General features: G+C 41.8%; 2 protein-coding genes across 6 annotated transcripts; one reads left to right on the top strand and one right to left on the bottom strand.

The window, feature by feature from the left end:
* Positions 1-377: 377 nt before the first annotated feature.
* kdm1a (lysine (K)-specific demethylase 1a) lies at positions 378-13,138 on the bottom strand. 5 transcript variants are annotated; one of them, XM_030391592.1, is made up of 22 exons: positions 13,039-13,138; positions 12,240-12,276; positions 11,345-11,638; positions 10,855-11,023; positions 10,424-10,557; positions 10,247-10,325; positions 10,039-10,131; positions 9,831-9,937; positions 9,552-9,633; positions 9,192-9,286; positions 8,187-8,204; positions 7,656-7,798; positions 7,437-7,527; positions 6,689-6,823; positions 5,268-5,341; positions 4,259-4,370; positions 3,996-4,128; positions 3,693-3,880; positions 2,699-2,813; positions 2,302-2,429; positions 1,383-1,529; positions 378-1,074 (listed from the first exon to the last, which is right to left on the bottom strand). In XM_030391592.1, exons 2-22 carry the CDS (start codon positions 12,267-12,269, stop codon positions 874-876), a joined length of 2,568 nt encoding a protein of 855 aa, XP_030247452.1. In that variant the 5' UTR covers positions 12,270-12,276; positions 13,039-13,138; the 3' UTR covers positions 378-873. The 5 variants fall into 5 exon arrangements, with proteins under 5 accessions (XP_030247452.1, XP_030247451.1, XP_030247450.1 ...); XM_030391591.1 differs by having other exon boundaries at positions 10,424-10,551; positions 12,225-12,276; positions 13,039-13,126; XM_030391590.1 differs by having other exon boundaries at positions 10,855-11,020; positions 12,225-12,276; positions 13,039-13,126.
* A 328-nt stretch (positions 13,139-13,466) lies between these two features.
* Positions 13,467-17,908, top strand: tmem30b (transmembrane protein 30B). The gene is made up of 8 exons (XM_030391551.1): positions 13,467-13,593; positions 14,067-14,265; positions 14,576-14,683; positions 14,816-14,923; positions 15,120-15,210; positions 15,297-15,434; positions 15,624-15,830; positions 16,855-17,908. The coding sequence occupies exons 2-8, from the start codon at positions 14,077-14,079 to the stop codon at positions 17,031-17,033; spliced, it is 1,020 nt and encodes a 339-aa protein (XP_030247411.1). The 5' UTR covers positions 13,467-13,593; positions 14,067-14,076; the 3' UTR covers positions 17,034-17,908.
* Positions 17,909-18,369: the final 461 nt, after the last annotated feature.

Below are 18,369 nucleotides of genomic sequence, written 5' to 3'. Positions count from 1 at the left end.
AGAATCGTTGCGGCTCTAGTGTACACAAACACATTCAGCCTTGTTGAACTGTTAAGAAACACACTGATAGCAAGGTACAATTCCTTTCTTTTTTTTTTAATAACGAAACAATTGACAATATATATAAAAAAAAAAAAAGCATGTGATGGCGACCATAATAAAATACTTAAACTGCTATGGAAACAAAAAACATTCAAAATTCTTTCAACATATCCGTCATATTAGCTTTTGATACAAACTATTTTCACTATACTCTGCAACCTTAATGGTAGAAAGTAAATTTAGGAGGCAAACAGCTACAGTACACAGCAAACGTTTTAAGACAACCAAGACGAGGCCTCTGGAACGACACCGGAGCGATGTCTTTTGCTTGTGTCTTTATGTTATGCTGTGTGTACATTTAGTATTTAGACAAGGGCACATAAATACATGGTGGGTTTTGCAGACACGCTCCATGTGGAACTGAAAGCACTGGATGAGTACCAAACGTAATGCAATTCTTCTGGTTTTAAGACTGGAAAATCGCATATTTATAAAGTCATAAAGGAGTTATTACATTAGAATGTAACAATACTGGGATTTATTCCTTATTCTTCACCAAGTCTTTGTAGTTGAATGCATGTGTCTCCTTGTTTTACTACACAAACATCCCCGAATTCAATTCCAGCTAAGGAATTTCACATTGTATGTAAAGCCACAAAATAAATCCTCAAAGTATAATTTTTTTTGAGTAAATCCAAAGATGCTAAATTGTGTGTGGGACTTCCACGAACTTTCACATACAGAAATATCAACAACTTATGAGTAAACTTTTTGTATTAAGCTGTAGTTGGTGTGAGTGTCCAGTGTTGGCAGGAACTGGGAGAGGCCATTTCAGACGCTGGCGGCAGGCTGGGCCTGCTGAGGGTTGCTGGCAGTTGTGGGAGTGGCCTGTCGGGGCAGCGTGTACATGGCACCCAGGAACTGATCTGCAATGCGTCCGGCCTCGCGGAGCCCGCTGAGCAGGGCACCGTGGACCGTAGCGGGGTAATTCCTGATTGTGTGCTCCCCGGAGAAGAAGAGACGAGGGACAGGCTGAAAAGAGAGACCACATTGAGTTCGATGTTGGATTGCCCCGGGGGAGGGGGGGGAGTGTGGTAGTAAACTGCCAGAGCTCATCAGGCAACGCATAAATATGACTTGTTCAGATCAATCAGCATGCCAACATCAAAACAGCCAAAAAAACATCTGAGTAGGGAATAAACTGCTCTGCTTTGGTTTGGTTTGGTTAAATATTGTGGTCAGGGCCGGGATGCCTTCTCTCCCTTGCTTTCTCACACACTTACACACAAGACACACGCATCAACTCAACACTCGGGGCTCTTCAGTGTTTGTGGGCTCACCTGTGAGGCTCCCGGTATAGCAGGGCCAGGTGTGATGGGCTGTGCCATGAGGTCGTAGTCGTTCCCCGAAGAGCCCGCTGCGACGTACGAGTAGGAGCCCCGTGCCCAGGGGTCCGCACGCCAACGTGTGACCACAGTTTCCTTTGGCTGCCATGGTGACAAACAACAACACATACTTTTGAGATGTTTCCATGATGACATTGGAGGGACCTGTAAACAGCTGGATGGCAAACTGCTTCAACGCTGGCCTCCATGCATATGATTTTATCCCATTTGAAACCATAAGCAAATGATTTATAACGATGGGTGGTTTGGATACGACTCCGCTTATGAGTGCCTTTCACATGTGCGCGCTGTGTAAAGTTGTGCTGGTTATGGGGGTCGACTCAGGAACGTCGGACATTCCACTTAAAGTAGTGGAAAAACCAGAGAGACTTCTAATGATGGAGCTTAAAAAAATAACCCACCAGTCCACTGCTTTTTATGTTAGCAACATATTAAAGTTGCAGGCAAAACAAAACTTCCAGCTGTGTTAAATTACGAGGACATTATGTTTGAAAAGAATACGGAAACTAGTGTGTGGACTTTCTTTTAGATGTGTATTCAATTGAAAACAGTACAGACAACAATTTATTTACCGTTTCATGTCGTCAATGTAAATATAGGCTTATTCTGAATTTGATGGCAGCAACATGTTTCAAACAAGTGAGGACAGGTGCTGGACAAGTGGTGAAATTATCCAAAGAAACACCTGTTTGAAACATTCCACATAATTATTTCATTCATTTATGTTTTGCACAACACCCCACAGCTATTAGAGCCGAGGTTGTGCTCAAAATTAAAGGTCAACGACCAAAGATGGACAAGAAAGTGTCAAGCAGAACATTGCAAATATCAGTAAAGTGAGAGGGTTGTGTACCTGTGGCACAGCGCTGCTTCCAAATATTCCTTTGAGAATGGCCAGGCAGCGTCCGACAATCACGTCATCACTGATGTTCTCCATGATTCCGGCAGCCTCACCAGCCATCAGAGCAAGTAGGATTGGGGCTGGGAAGAGAGAAGTTAATGTTGCTAATTTGTAAAATGCTCTTTAAATAAATAGGACACATACTTATTCATAATCTGAGCACAGCAGGCACAATTAAACTTGGTGCTGGCAGTTGGGACCTTATTCCTATTTTGCAACCTAACAAGATAATACAGTACGTGTCTGCTTTTTAGTCCGTGTCCCATGGTTTCTGCTCTACAAGGGAAAAAGTTTGGAAAACACTGACCTACAAACAACAGTGTGAAACTAAGAGGGGATCTCTTGTCACCTTTATAGAGGTTCCAGAAGAGGAAGAGTTCGCCCCGACTTGCTGTGGTGGAGCCGACATGACCGAACAGGTTGACGCTGGGATCCCAGAACACGCGGTCGAAGCACAACACCACCTTTAGACAGGGAGGGGCAAAAACAGTACAAACAGTCACACAACAATCAAAGTGCTTATTTTAACCCAAAGCTCAATTGCCTGTGAAGTACAAGGCAGGCTCAGCACATTTACTGCTGTGAAAGTGTGAACGGCATAGCGCCCTCTGCTGGAGGTTTGACATTAGTAGCAGCTCAGGTTGCGTAATAATGCAGTATTCTTCTCTGTGCTGCAGCAGAATTAGGAGATAAACTACTCTGCTGCGGATGATGCTCGGCTACAGAGAGTGGTGACTGGTGGGTCAGGAGTGACGCAGAATGAGTACTCTGATCGGATTACTAACACACGGGGGAAAAAGGAATCTTTCACACGCCACCAGGATCTGACTGCCTCTGCTGTCCTATACGTAGCAAACACATGGGCCTGGCCATCCACTTGATCCCACTCACAATCCTACATCTTAGCCCCGATATAAACCAGGATAAAACAATATCACTATGGCAGTTTAGATGAGGGAGGGAATCTCTTGTCGCCTCAGCTCATTAAAAATACATATTGTGATTTATCTGGGGGAAAAACTACAGGAAGGAGGAAAGGGAAATGTTCATGCAGGATGCGGCTGACTTTGACAATGATTTATGAACCTGCAAGGAACAGAATCAAATTCTGAATACTCATGTTTTTCTCTCTCTAAGCAATCCTACATCCTACTAAAGGCATGTCCTTTGGAGATATGTTTGTCTTGAAACACAAAAAAGCAATACAGCAACATGATATCGACAGAAATCTAAATTCAAGTATTAAAAAAAGGGGATTGGTATCTTTCCATATCAAACATGTTCAGGTTTGGTAAAGTGGTTAAGGATAGGACAGAAGGAATGTGCTTTATTAGAAGTACAACCTTGTTGAGGTTGCCGAAGCCCATCCTCTGTATGGCAGATGTCTTCCACTCAGGCAGCGGGGGAACAAACTGCACAGCGGGGGGCTGCTGCTTCAACACACCCAGAGGCAGGGTGCACAGCACAGCATCACACTTGTAGATGAATGTCTGGGTCGTGGAGCGAGTGTTGACTGCTATCACCTCACAGCCTGGAGAATGAGCAGATGAGTTACTGATCGGCACATTTTAACTGCATGATTATGAAACCCATTTTCAAACTTGTGACCACAAACACACGCACACACACACGTCCAGTGCACATACCTGAGGCTGTGTATCGGACCTGCCGTACTGCTGTGTTTAGTTTGATGTCCAAGCCTTCAGCCAGGGCCACAGGGACACATGAGTAACCATTCCTTACTGTGAGGTGACTGCCAGTGAACTCAAAGTCATCATCCTGTGGAGAAATTAAAAACCTGTTATCCCAGACAATCAACTGATCTCACAGTTAACTAACTTATTACACACATGGGATTGTTGTGAGGACTGCACAGTTATGACTTTCTAAACTGGGTACATGTATATACCTGATCCCAATGCTTGAGAGAAAGGGTGGAGAGGGGCGTAGCGTTGGCAAACTCCAAGTTGGCAAAGTGCCAGTCGAGGATCTGCCGATCCCTGGATGACAGGTAAACATCACTGTGGGAAAGAAAGGGAAGTAAAGAGACGTAGTGATGTAAACTGACAGCCATTCACACATCAGAGGGACAGGTTTACTCATGCACAAGCTGAAAATGCTGAACTCCAAATAGTGTCAAAGTAATTACACATAATTGAACATATTAAGTGAAAACTAAAAAAAAATAACCAGATTGTCACAGTACATACACAAGTAAACAGTTGTTGCTAAGGACTGCAGGGCTCCAACAAGCAATGACATTAAGCACATTCTTGGCCCAGATAGCTCTGAAAGTGCTTAATGGCCATGTTGGTTTGCGAATATATTGCAGACTTTTCAGAAATTGCTTAATGTAAATGTAAACAGGCTGGCATTATTTAAGTGAGTGCCACTGAATTGTCTTCAACATCCCATGTGGTAGATGTGCGTGCTGGGAGCTGAGGGATGTAAAAAAAAAAAAACAGTACCTCTGTGAAGTATTAGAGATATTTCTATAGGAATGTTTTATTTTGCTCATTTTAAAGTAAACACAAGAACTGTATTGCTTTGTCATTGTTAGGGCTGCATTCCACACCCTGGGATGTTTTTGACTTCTTAAATATACAAATTTTAACGATGTGAAAAAACAGAATGGGGAGAAACAAGCTGGGAAGTGTGACCAAAAACTAAATGATGTTGTAAATGGACAATGGTTTCACAATAACGTGTAATAAAAATAAGAGTGTGATTTTACCATTTACTGGAACAATGTTTGAATTCTAAGAAGAGATGGGTGAACACTGAGACAAGCTGGCCACAGAATCCTAAACCTTCTCTACTAGTTTAAATACAGCAAGATGTTTAAATAATATGACACTAAATAGGAAGACGGTGAAGCAGTCGAGGAGATTGTACTTAAAAGTCTGAAGGATAGTTACCTTGGTGGATTGGCCTCCAGCTCCTGTAGCTTCTCCTCCAGCTTGACCTGCATCTCCACCAACTCATCATACTCCTATACAGGAATAAAGACAGCAAGGAGATGCATACACACATTAATTTTATCCACCCACTATATTTCTGTGCCTATTGCAAATGTGCACATTGCAATGTCGATGCTTAAATGATATATTGCGCAGCCCCAGTTTTAACAATCAACAAAGTATTAATATCTTACCACAATACACTAAAAAGTCTTAAAATAATACTCAAAAAGTATATTTCACATCAAACTGGTATCAGACTTAAGGAGATGGTGATGTCTTTTGCTGAGCATGTGTTGCATTTCATGTGTGTTCAAGGTACACACCCAGAGGGTTTCTCTCAGGTTATGTAGAAAGGACAAGCAGTCTTGACGGAGTTGGCTGACTCAACCTGTTCATCAGTTCACCACAATAGAACTGACTCTGACAGCAGCTGAGAGTCTGGTAATACCACCTACAATGCCAGGCCCCAGGACACAGCTACACTGAGTCAACGTCCTAATGACGCCCCGAAGCTAGGAGGCTGACCTGGGAAAATACTAAAACGGAAAGAAAACCGGAAAATATCCTGACACAGCCATCCCCTCACAGGCTTTAAAATCTTGTTATATGGTGTAGTCGTGCATGTCATGAACACACACACACACACACTCTCTTAAATGCTCATTCTGTCTCGCTTAACTGTGTGTGTACATCTGCAGACATAAAGACAGTCAGACCATGATTCAAGGCCTTGAAGTGGTTTCTCAGACGGCGGATGGGCAGCAGACAAATCCAGTTCAGACACCAGCTGTGTTTAAACCAACTGAAACCTCCTTCTAAAGTACACACATAGCAGTAGTGGAGGTGATTTATCGGGAGCAAAAATAAAACAGCAGCACTCGCTCTAATAATACATCCTACTGAGGCATTAAACCACTTAAACACAGGCCTGTCTGGTTTACTTGGATAGCACGGCATTAAAATTCTGAGAGGCATCCACCCTGACCCAGTAGTCCAGAAACTAGGCATTTTACATGCTACTACTGCTGCATTATAATACCTTACACAATAATATTGCTTCAAAATTGTTTGAATAAGAGCCACTGGAAACACAGGCACTCTTTTACTCACGCAGCTTCACAAACACAGTTGGAAACAGTTTGACGCTTTGACTGAAGTAGCCTGATTTCTCTTTGATCCAAGAGATCTTAGGAGGTAATCAAAGTGTCACATAGGAATCTCTTTTGGAAAACAACCAGTCGAGATAACAGCCGCTTGCAGCCTGTAAATATCTGTAGGAAGTGTAAGGAGATGCAAGAGCTCTACTGCAACTTTCTTCTTCAGCTTTTTGATGATGACGGTTCTTTTGCTTTTTCTGAAACAGTGTTTGAGCTCACTTTGCACAGTGCGGTGAGGTCACGGTGCTTGCTCTTCACCAGGAACTCTGCTGTGATATCTCTGGGTGGTTTGACCTCACTGGCTTCTTTATACTGCTGATGGAGCTCCTTCACTCTTTCCTTAGTGCTCACCATCTAAAAAACAACAAAAAGGGAGAGGGAGAGTAAGACGGGCATGAGATGATGGTGGATGAAAGGAAAGAAATGAGGAAGCAATTAGAATTACTTCTTCAAAGGTGGAATTTGTAGATTGAACAGTGATTATGCTGTTTAATTGGCCTCTGAAGAAAAAACTGGTTTTAGTGCTTTACTAAGAGTCAACTGCATCTTTGCCTTTCCAGCTTAAATTTTTGTGGATCATCCTGAAATTCAAACAGCTTGTGTTTTTGTCTTTTTTCCATGTTGACTATATGACTTCTAGCTAGTATCATAACAGCTAGAACATTGATTCTTTTTGCACAGTAATTTCGAGGAATTCATCATTTTAGGATTTGCACTTTTGTTTGTTTTCTTTCACAAAGTTAGATGCTCTTCATCGAAGCTGATACCACGCTAGTGTCTGTGCAAAATACGAAGGAGTCTTGTTTCTGTTGTACAGTAACTAATAACGGTAATTAGAGACTCCTAAAAGGTGGGTTAGATTTTCCAAGTTAAATCTTGTGGGCTGTGGGGATTTCAGACACTACCGAGCCAACAGTATGATGACATTGTTTGGGGCCTACTGCGGCACCTCCAAAAAAGAGCATACCTTGTTGAGAAGATCCCTCAGCTCTTCTTGAGTCTTTACAATCTTCTTCCAGTGTTCTATCTGCTCGTCCTTAACATGCTTTTCCTGCAGCCTGCACACACAGACACAAGATGACGATTAGACTGTATCTATATACATCTCTTCTTCAAGTCCACATGTGCAGGACCCATCTGTCACCACTGCCCATGTGTGAGCTTGTGTAGTGTACACCATACTCACTGTATGACCACCTCCAGGGCCTGTCCCAGAGAAACAGGTTTGTTGTTGAGGAAGTTAAAGTCCAGCTGGTGGCTGAGGTAGGAGGTGGCCTCCAGCAATCTGTTGAACTCTTGCTCCACCATCTCATCCTTTTCTTTTGGCACCTGAACACACACACACACACACAGACATTCAGACATACTGGACCATCAGTCACAATACTGACAGTGATAATGGAATCTATAGAAAAACAGGCAAAGCATGCCAGACACAACTAAAGCTTAAGACACAAGACGTATTTTAACATGGTAAAATTCACAAACTTTTACACAACTACTAAACTAAACTAAAAAACTCCTGATGTTCTTAAGGTTGATGACAGGATTTAATGTATCCTGTTCTATAAGATGAAGGTTTAAAATAACCAGTTGTTTCTCTCTTTATCTCCTATGTGGATGGTCAATGGTGAGTTACAAAGTAGAATTTAAAAAGCTGAGAATGTAGTTTAGAAAGATGTTAAGGAATGTAGTAAATAAATAAACCAATACATACACTTGTGCATCTTTCACCCTTTAGAAGTTCACCAAAAGATGAACATGGAAGGGATTGAGAAGACGAGAGGGGGGGGGGGGGGGGAGAGAGAGAGAACATATTAAGTAAACACAACTTTAACCTCAAACAGGTTTGCACAAAAGTAAAACATATACATTTAATTTGCCTTTTCCTGCGGAAGAGGAAACCAGTTACACATGATGTGGATGCTTCAGGAGCCCTGCTGGCTGGCCTCCACTTCAGTGGAAGTGCCCTGAACATGAACCTAAACATCCTACTACTGTTGCTGCCACTTGACCGACAGAACAAAAATGAGAGGGAAAAACAATGTTTATTTCGAGTCTAATTACGTTAGGCTAGATCTGTTTTCTGGTCTGCTCGATTCTGAAGAGAATTGGGAGCTGTTGTTGATGACACGCAAGGGTAAGCAGTTAAATTAATCCACCGTTCATTGTGTTTTTGTGGCTCGTAGAGAGCCAGATCCCTGCCTCAGGACAACAACAGGTTTAGAGTTCAGCTATAAACACAGACACGGAGCACTTCTGTGCCAGGAGGGAACTCTTGTGCATCCATAAACATCTTCTGTTAAAGGAAGTAAACAACACAAGGTCCTGGTTTCAAAAATGTAATTGGCATGCACATACCTAACGCCCTGATGGAGGGTTATTCTTGAGGTCTGCTGTTTGTAGGGGAATTTAACCTCATGCATTGCTACAAATGTTAGTATGACTGAAGCAGGCTGATTTTTTTTTTTGCACATGCATGCCCATGCTGCCATTAGCCTCCAGCCTTCTTTCAATTAATTTCTTGGTTTTATGAGAGAACCTGGGATTGTTGCGAATAATAATTAATAGGAAATTAAGCAAATGGTAAATATTTATTCAGTCATAGGATGTCTCAGGATTCTACTTGTTTATATTAGAGTAGCCTAAGAAGATTGGCTATGGCAGGATTGTGGACAAGAGATTACTCAGTTTACTGATTAAGACATTTCATTATACTCACAGCCTGGCCATTGGCTTCATACAGTGGACACTTCTGTTTGATCTTGGCCAACTCCATGTTGACCTGCTTACTGATGACAGCCATGGGGTTCCCTCCTGAACACAAATACACACACACAGAATTGCTGAGGACATGGCATAACATGGACAACACCACCCTCTACAGGTAGATATTAGTTACTGTAAAATCTATCTCGTATGCTTATGAAATCAGCTGATGTAACATTAGTGTGGAGTGAATATGTAACCATTTGCAGCCCAGTTGTACATGATTAAACACTAGAGGTTAACAAGATGCTATGACTGACATTGTGACCGACTTCACTATTCATATTTAAAAAACACTGAATCTGTATCTTACCCAGGCCTGTCACCACCATGGCTCCCAGATCAGCAACATAGTTGCCCTTCCTAAATGTGGCCACTCTGCCTCCAACCCGGTCCTGCATGGAACAAGTAAGTTAAGATTTACTACGGTACAAAGGTAAAATGATTGCAATTACAAACAAATAAAAAGACATAAAGTATGTTTAGGTTGCTTGATAGGATTTAATACAAACTCCTAGAAAATATATTACCATATTAAGCATACTGTACACCTGAAAAAACACCTTAATGAGAGACTCTACTGATGACGTACCCTGGCCTCCAATACTGTAACATCCATCCCAAAGCTCTGTAGCTGCCTGGCTGCAGCGAGGCCAGACACACCTCCACCAATGACTATAACCTTCCCGGTCTTCTTGGCTGCAACAACAAGCAGGGATTCATCAACTTTGTATTATTATTCTCCTATTTAGTAAACAGCTACTGTTGTTTTACAAGAGCAAAGAATGAATTGAACTCACTGGGCAATGGCTTGACCCGCTTGTAAATGCCAAAGTTAATGAGACCATGCCTTTCCAAGTAGCTGTGTATCCTGTGGACCAGCACAGCATCACCTGAATAGAGAACAAAAGTACATAAGATCTCAACCTGTGACTGCAATCTTCTTTAAAACACAAGAAAAGATTGTAAGAAACTTTTTTTATTTAAATTTTTGATCTACTGTCTTACTGTTGTATGGAGCTTCAAGCTGCTGTGCTGTGGTCTCAAAGGTCAGCTGGATCTTCGGGTTGTCCAGCCACAGTTGGAGCTGGATAAGGTTGATATGAGTTCAGATACAGAATGTTTAAAACTATGAAATAACAGTATGCTTATAACACAAAGCAGTGGGTTGACATTGGCACCTACCGTACGATTTCGGATGTAGAGGAAAACCTTCTGAGTCTGCTGGGGACCGCTGATGATGTCAGGGAAGCAGGCGGCTTCCTGGGATGTCATACGGTCATGGGGAAGACGGCTCTGGAAAGCTGCTCCTTCTACACCTAGAAAATAAAAATGCCTATCACTATTCTATTAACAGAACTGACTGTCATTCAAGATCTTTTAAAGACTACACGAAATGGCATTCATGTGCAATAAGTTCTCAATTGAAACTGAACAAAGGGTAAACAATCACACTGTGAAAGACATAACCTTCATGTTAGAGAGGAACCTCTGCACTCTTGCATAAAGTAAAGCTTGTGTTTTTAATTGTGCTGAGCAATTCAACTGTATTTCCTAAACAAAAACACCAGTATGATTTGACTGCTTTGATATAATGCATCAAGTTTCAGACTCACCAGATGGTTCCTCTGGTTCGCTGTCATTCTCTTCCTCTACTGGTGGAGCTGGTGGTGGGATGACCTGCTTCCGCTCTTTCTCTGCCTTGGCGTTCCGTTCCTCCTCAGAGTAATATTCGTCTTCCGACAAATTGGCCAGGCTTTCGTCCATCTCGCGGTACTCCACCTGCAACGGTAGGCACAATAAAAGCATCATTAAAACCAGCGTTGCAATTTCAGATTTGTTTGTGTGCTCCCACATCACTTGAAACTGCCAAAGCCTTTCTTGGGGTTAATTATTTTCTTTTGGTAATTTCCTGTGGGCCAGTGAGAACCCATCTGTAAATGACAGATACAGAACAATATTACACCAAATGTTTAAATGACACATATTGATTCTTAAATCAAACAAATGGTCATAAAATAAAGTGACATTCATCACTCAATATTTTTGGCAGCATCCTCCCCTCCCTGAATATACAGGGAGGGAGGAGAACCCTAAAATGTTTACTTTTGCTCGCTTGCGACGACTCGTTCTGCGAACTTCTGCAGAGTCTTGGTCTACTCCACCAGGGCCTGCTTGGTGGGGCATAGGGGCTCCCCCAGGTTCCCCACTAGGGGACGACCTTTCCTTCTTTTTTGCATCCATTGGACCTGCAGCTGAGGCTGACGGACCAGTCTGCGCATCAGAAACCGGGGCCCTATCCCCTCCTGCTGCGCCCGCAGAAGATGAAGAGGAGGATGAAGATGAGCCAGCGTCTGACTTCTTGCTAGACAGCATCATGGAGGATGTTGGAGGCCTCTCCTGAACAAAAGGGGTTATGTAAATTAGGTGAAACCAATCACAAGAATACATACAACAGCCCAAGACACAATAACTTTTTTGGTGAAATGGTTGAAATTTGAGTTTTCAAAATTGTGTAACCAATGAAAAAAAGATACAAAATATTCCCGAAAAAAACAATGAAAATGATGAAGTGTGGGTTGTGTACGCAGAAAAAATAAACGCAAAACGAATCAAAGGAAATAAAATGTTGGTACCCTTTGTTATAGCCCTTAGCAGCATTCTAAATTAAGGATTTCCCACAAATGTGTTAGAAAAGTATAGCCTATAACAGTTAAAATGTGAAACCACCAAGGTCATGTCAAATTACTAGTTTGTTTTTTTCAAACAAAACTACCTTCTTCAAACATTCACTTAAAACCCCCATGTCATCTGGTCACTTTGGGGGCTGTGAATGCACCTGCAACAAAGGCTAACAACCACCAAGTGCTTTCGGGCTATGGGAGATGCTTCACCCACAAATATCACATCTATATCACTAGATGATTTAAGTAACTGTGCATGAATGTCATGGTTTATGAAATGAAGGCTCCATGGGTAGAGTAACCTTGTCTTGTTTTACCCATTTCTCCGTGCACCTGGTAATATCCATTCAAACACTAAGAAATGAAGACAGAACCAGAAATATGATTACGATCAGGACCAACTGAGCAAAAAATGTTGGCCTTTCATATTACATCAACTGTGATTTAGCTAAACATTTTTAAAACCTGTTGGCAAATACAGTGAAGTTCATTTACAGATTTAGCTAGCCGAGTTAGCCAAGTGGAAATACCGACTCGAGAAAACCTGAGAAGGCTCAACGTGTTCCCGAATGAACCCTGCGGCTTGATCAATTTATTTGGAAACAACAGCCGTAACATCAGAACCTTTATTGTGTCTAGACCTTTAGTAGATCCTCGATTGCCATCCAGACCAAATGGACCACGGTTAGCAAGCAAATTGACTGCAAAGCTAGCAACAGACTAGCATGGCCATCAGTGTTAGCTTGCGTTAGCTAACTGTAGCTTTATTCTGGACAACGACTAGCATCTAGCACTCATCAGAGTAAAATTACATTCCGTTAATAGCTTTGCAACATACGCTGTATTGCAAATATAGGTTAAAAATGAATTCCCTTTCAAATATATCATACAAGACCATGCTCCGTTCGCTAACGCAGCTAACAATGAGACCTAGCTAGCAACAACAGTGGCACAGCAGCAGGTGCGAGTGAAAAAGAAAGCGCCTGCTTCGGTGGAAAGAGGGTCTTTACTGATCAGCTGACGATAAAAATATTTAGGCAAACGTCCCCGCATTATGATGCACGTTTTGGGAAATAAAGATAAGCATTAAATATTACAAAAATATGTTAATATTACCTCTCAATCCTCCGAAGATGTCAACACAAAGACGGCACAGTAGCAGGTCTCCTTTCAATGAACTCTTTCCTGATTGGTTGCTCGAAAGTGTTACCCAACACCACCCAGTGAAACGATTGGTCAAAGTAAGTGTCAATCCGAAAGAAGGCGGGACTTATTACTCGAAATACTGCAGTGGCTATGTTTTTTCAGTTTAGGTTTAGTGATGCAGGATTCTTTTATATATTAATATATATATAAAAATATATTTATTTATATATACTGGCATTATTGATCAGCTTTTAAAAAGCTGCTTATTTAATTGTGTCAAAGTTGCATAATGTTGCTGGTCGGTTTCCAGAGCTGGCTCCTCGTTTTACTGCCTGTGGAGAAACGACGAAACTGATCCCAGCTCTGCAAACAATGTGACGTCAGCACGTAAAAGAACAGTAAGGGCGGGGCCGGTGGGGGGTAGACAGGTAAAGGTGTGCTGCTGCATCGCGCCTACAACTCAAGGAAGCAAGCATACCGATGAGTTGTTGACTCCTTTGTCTCTCCATTTTGAGCTCACTGCATGTAAGTAACACCTAGGAAAGAGATTTAAACCGTGAATATATGTGTTTATATATGTTTGGATTTCATTTGAACCAATTCTGTTTACCAGCATGTTTTAAAACCTGCGAGAAGTCAGTCCTCCTGTCTGTTTAGTTTTCGGCTAATCTGGGTGTTGGGGGTGGTGAAGCTTCAAGATTGTTTTGTGTGTGATGTGGCTTTTAAAGGTGTTGTGAGCTAAACTGTTGTGTTAATAAGTTATATTAACTGCTGCAGCTATCTGCATCATCCCACTATAACTTCGAATGAGAGCTGACAGAAACGTATGTGAAAGAGGCTTTAAAGTAACAGACAGTGAAGTATTTAGTGTCAGAGCACAGGAAATGAAAGGATCATTCATCTAAATGAAATGTTTGACATGGCTACGATCTAATACATTTGGAGCAAGGTACAGTGCGTGTTGCAAATGAAGAGCTGATCAACAATCTGCCCAACAGAACTGAGAAAATGGTGAAGCAGGAGCAGGAGATAGCCAGCCGGCCTGACAACACCGCCTTCACTCAGCAGAGGCTTCCAGCATGGCAGCCGATGCTTTCGGCCGGCATTGTCATCCCAGGGTTTGTCCTCATCGGCCTGGCCTTCATTGGCATCGGCGTCGCCCTTTTTGTCACGTCACAGAGCATCACAGTGATGGAGGTGAGGCTTGTGGCCACCGAACACACAAACCAGCCGGGTGTCACGCTGAGAGTTGGGGTCAGGTGTCAACAGCAAAAGACAGGAAGAGAGACATGATTGTTTTGAATGGAGACTTTGTTAAAGCAATGTGTGTTTCAGTGTTGAGATGAAGCAAAATAAGCAGCGCGGCTGTCTGCTTATCGATTTATCACTTGTAAGCGATATCGTACTGTTGGAGTTTAAAGAGGTGCAGTGTCAGTAGCACTCGATGCAGGTTGGTGTTGTAGCCATCAATAATTAACGGTAACCTTTCTTGTTCTTCCCTCCGCAGTTGGACTACACTGGGGTTGAACGAACCTCACCGTGCTTCAGGTGCTCTGACCCCAATGTCAAGAACTGCGTGTGCCAGCTGGACTTCTCCATTGCCAGTCTGTTCAAGGTTGTGTGTCGAGCTCTGTACAAGTGCATTCATTCATTCAAATCAGTTGAACTCTCCCTCTAACTCTAATCTTGCCTTTACCCCTGCCTCTGACCCTTGGCTGTGGGGTTGCGACTCTGTTTTCCTCCTCAGGGGCCCGTGTTCTTTTATTATGGGTTGACCAACTACTTCCAGAACTACAGAAGGTATGGAGTCTCCAAAGATGATGACCAGCTGTCTGGAGACCTGGATAGCTTCACAGTGAGTTACCGACATAGAGGATTGAAAGAAAATACACAGACACTCAAAGACAAAAATCCTCTGTCCTAAATTGAAATAAAAACTTTAAAGATATTCTGAACTGAGTAAGAACATGCTAAATTGTCACCGTTGCCCATCAGTAATACAAAGATTTTATTTGAGCAACGCGAACACTGTTTTTCTGTCTCTCCCTAAGTCTCCCAGTGACACCTGTTCCCCCTATGAGTATGACAGCAACAACAAACCAATTGTGCCATGTGGATCGGTGGCAAACAGCATGTTCAACGGTACGTAAGGGAAAATAACACACCTGTGATGAAGTGTATTTGCTGTGTTGAGGTTCTTATTCTTCCTTGTTTTTTTTTTTTTAAAGACACCTTCAAGCTGTATCAGATCGTCAATGGGACAAAGAAGCAGGTGCCCTTCGATGGGAAAGGGATTGCCTGGTGGACTGACTACAACGTGAAATATAGAAACCCCTCTGTTACACCTCTGAGGGACGCTTTCAACGGTAGCACCTGAAGTCAAATTTATTGTCGCTTGCCGTCTGCTCTGCCATGATGAAGATTTACTGTGTTTATCAAAGAGCTCCCAATCTGCCATGAAGATTTTATAAAGCAAAACAATATTTGAGTAATTGTTAGTAAATGTAATGTCTAAAAAAAAAAAAATGATGGCTCATACACAGTTTGACTTCCAGGTACGGTGAAACCCCTGTTTTGGCCCAGACCTGCTTACGAGTTGGACCCCTCGGACCCTGCTAACAACGGCTTCATCAATCAGGATTTCTTGGTTTGGATGAGGAGGGCGGCCCTGCCAGATTTCAGAAAGCTGTACCGACGAATCACGGAGGGGGATTACGCCCAGGGTCTGCCGGCAGGAAACTACTCCCTTGAAATTGCCTACAGTATCCTTACACACGGTTTTAAGGGTGGTTGGTTTGGCATGGGTCCTGTGTTTAAAGATTACACTAGCCATTTTTCACTTGGACTCTAATCTTCTGTCGTCACACAGATTAGTGATGTTTAACTTTTTACATCATGCAGGCTTGACGGACACTAGAACAATTAATTTTTCAACATACTGACACTGTTCTGCTTTCTACGCATTTCACAGGTGCAGTCATTTTGTTCGTTATAAGTAAAAAAGAGAACATTACTTTTATAAAACCGGTACATAAATCTGGATAATAAATCTTTCACATGAGGAGATGTGAGCTTCAAATCCACCGAAACGGGTCAGCCATTGGCTTGGCCACATGTTTTGTATCATGTTACAACAACAGCAGCTTCAGTCAAACTTGTTTTACCAGTTGGGTGCGGTTCAGTTTGTACTGGGGCAGAGTGAACACACTGACTCAGGAGTTCCTTGAGATTCCGGAGGGGAAAAAGAGAAGCAAATTTTCTGACATAAGAAAATGAGCTAGGCAAATTACTATTCACATCATGGATTGTCGTCTACTTAAAGCCCACGAAGGCTTATGTAAATACCACAAAGACATTTTCCTCTGCTGTGTTTCCATGTTCAAGTCCCGTAAATAAAACCAAATGCTCATAGATGGATGCTTTTGCTTACAGTTTTCGACACAACCCAGACCATTTTTGTTGTTTGGTTGCAGGCAGCCATTACTTTCTATACACACTCATCAATTCATGGAGTTGGTACATGTATGTAGTCCAGTGGCAATGCAATAAATCACTGCAGTAATGTAACTGGGATGGATTATACAGCTAAAAGAATACAACCACATTTCATGAACTAGTGGTCATAGTCTAACTGTGATGTCAAGTGTCCATGATTTAGAGAAAATGGGTTAAATTGGGTTGTTTAATAGAATATTTTCATACAGGTTTGCATGTTGAACATTCTCCATTTTTCATCTTTTGTGCATTTCCATTTTTGCAGTGTATCCTTAACATTTTGTCCCCCAGACTATCCTGTTCTGAGCTTTGATGGGAGAAAGAAGGTGGTGCTGAGCAACGTGTCCTGGATGGGTGGCAAGAATGAGTTCCTGGGCATCGCCTACCTCGTGATTGGTTCATTGTGCATCGTCATGTCCATAATCATGCTCATTGTCTATGCCAAATTCAAGTTTCCTGAGGAAGAATGAGTTCCTGGTCATGGACTGTTGTCAACTATGTGCCTTATCCACCCTATCAAACTTTTTTTTCTTCTGTTTTCTCTAAATGGGATGATTAAAGCACAGTACAGTGCTCACATAAACCACAAAATACAGCTGGAATGCACCCTGTAACTGAAATCACACGTGAAGACATTCTTTAAGGTGCAGAAGAAGCCTGGTGTCATTTTGTGAGACAGAACTCAACAACACTGTCTGTGACTGCAAAAGAGGAACCATTCATTGTCAGTGGAACAGCTGTTATGTGTGTCTCTTCTTGGTACCTCAAATTTGAGTGATCATTTGGGAAGTGTCATTGATCGAAATCCTTATTTTGATGTTAATGATGTTGTAAATGTATCTGGACTTTCTTTATTATTAGCCTCCACTAGGAGTCTTAAAGGATTAATGTGAAGGTAGAATCAGTATGTGCTGTGCACAGGCTGATATCTGCTGGAGGAAATGAGACTTACAGCTCATGTGTGTTTTTTGTTTTATTTTGTTTTTTTGTCATTTTATGCTAGTCTAGTTAATTTTAAGTGGCAGGATGTTTCTCTCAGGTTTCTGATTCTGTATTTCCTTTACATGTGCTGTCATAAGCACTCAGTGAGGTCAGTGGTAATGTTAAAGCCATAAACAATTTGATAAGCCATTTGTTACTGGACAAAAAGTTTCTCCTGATGTTTGTCAGATACATAATTTAGTAATATATTCCCACATTTTAATGCTGTAAAATGTGGAAATGCATCTCTCTTCAACCTCAGGGATCTGATATACAGGCACACTCATGTTGTCTTGTATGTACTGAGATTTTACTTCATGTTGATATTTATTTAATAAAAACAACATTTATATCCCACAAGAAAGAGTGTTTATATTTTTGGGATTGTGGGCTTTCTGCTGTCATTATGGAAAGTATTTATCAACTGGCCACTTCTTTATCATGACTCCTATTTTCCAGATTTAGGATGCTCTTCTAACCCTAAACCTCTTTATATTTATTCCCAAATGGGTCACATTCAATGGGGTCCTGGATGTCTATATCTGCCTTCCCAGCAGACTCAAGTCCAAGCTCCAAGCACTTATTCTTGATGTTTAGCTAACACCATTATTAACACTCTGTTTTTAACAACCTCGTTGTGCTGTAGCTATGGAGGAAGATTTCTTGATTTCTTGCTGCATCATTGGAGACAACTCCCTTTCTCCCTCTATCTGTCATTCACTGTTAAAGCAAAAAGACAGAAAATGTGGTTTCGTTCAACTGCATTGTGAGTATCGTAGTTTTCGGCCAGCATAGTCTAATTGAATATGTGCCGCTCTTGAACTA

Source organism: Sparus aurata, chromosome 16 (assembly GCF_900880675.1).
Source record: "Sparus aurata chromosome 16, fSpaAur1.1, whole genome shotgun sequence".
NCBI classification, from domain to species: Eukaryota; Metazoa; Chordata; class Actinopteri; order Spariformes; family Sparidae; genus Sparus; species Sparus aurata.
Note: the sequence above shows the minus strand (reverse complement) of the source record. Positions and strands in the feature narration are given on the sequence as shown.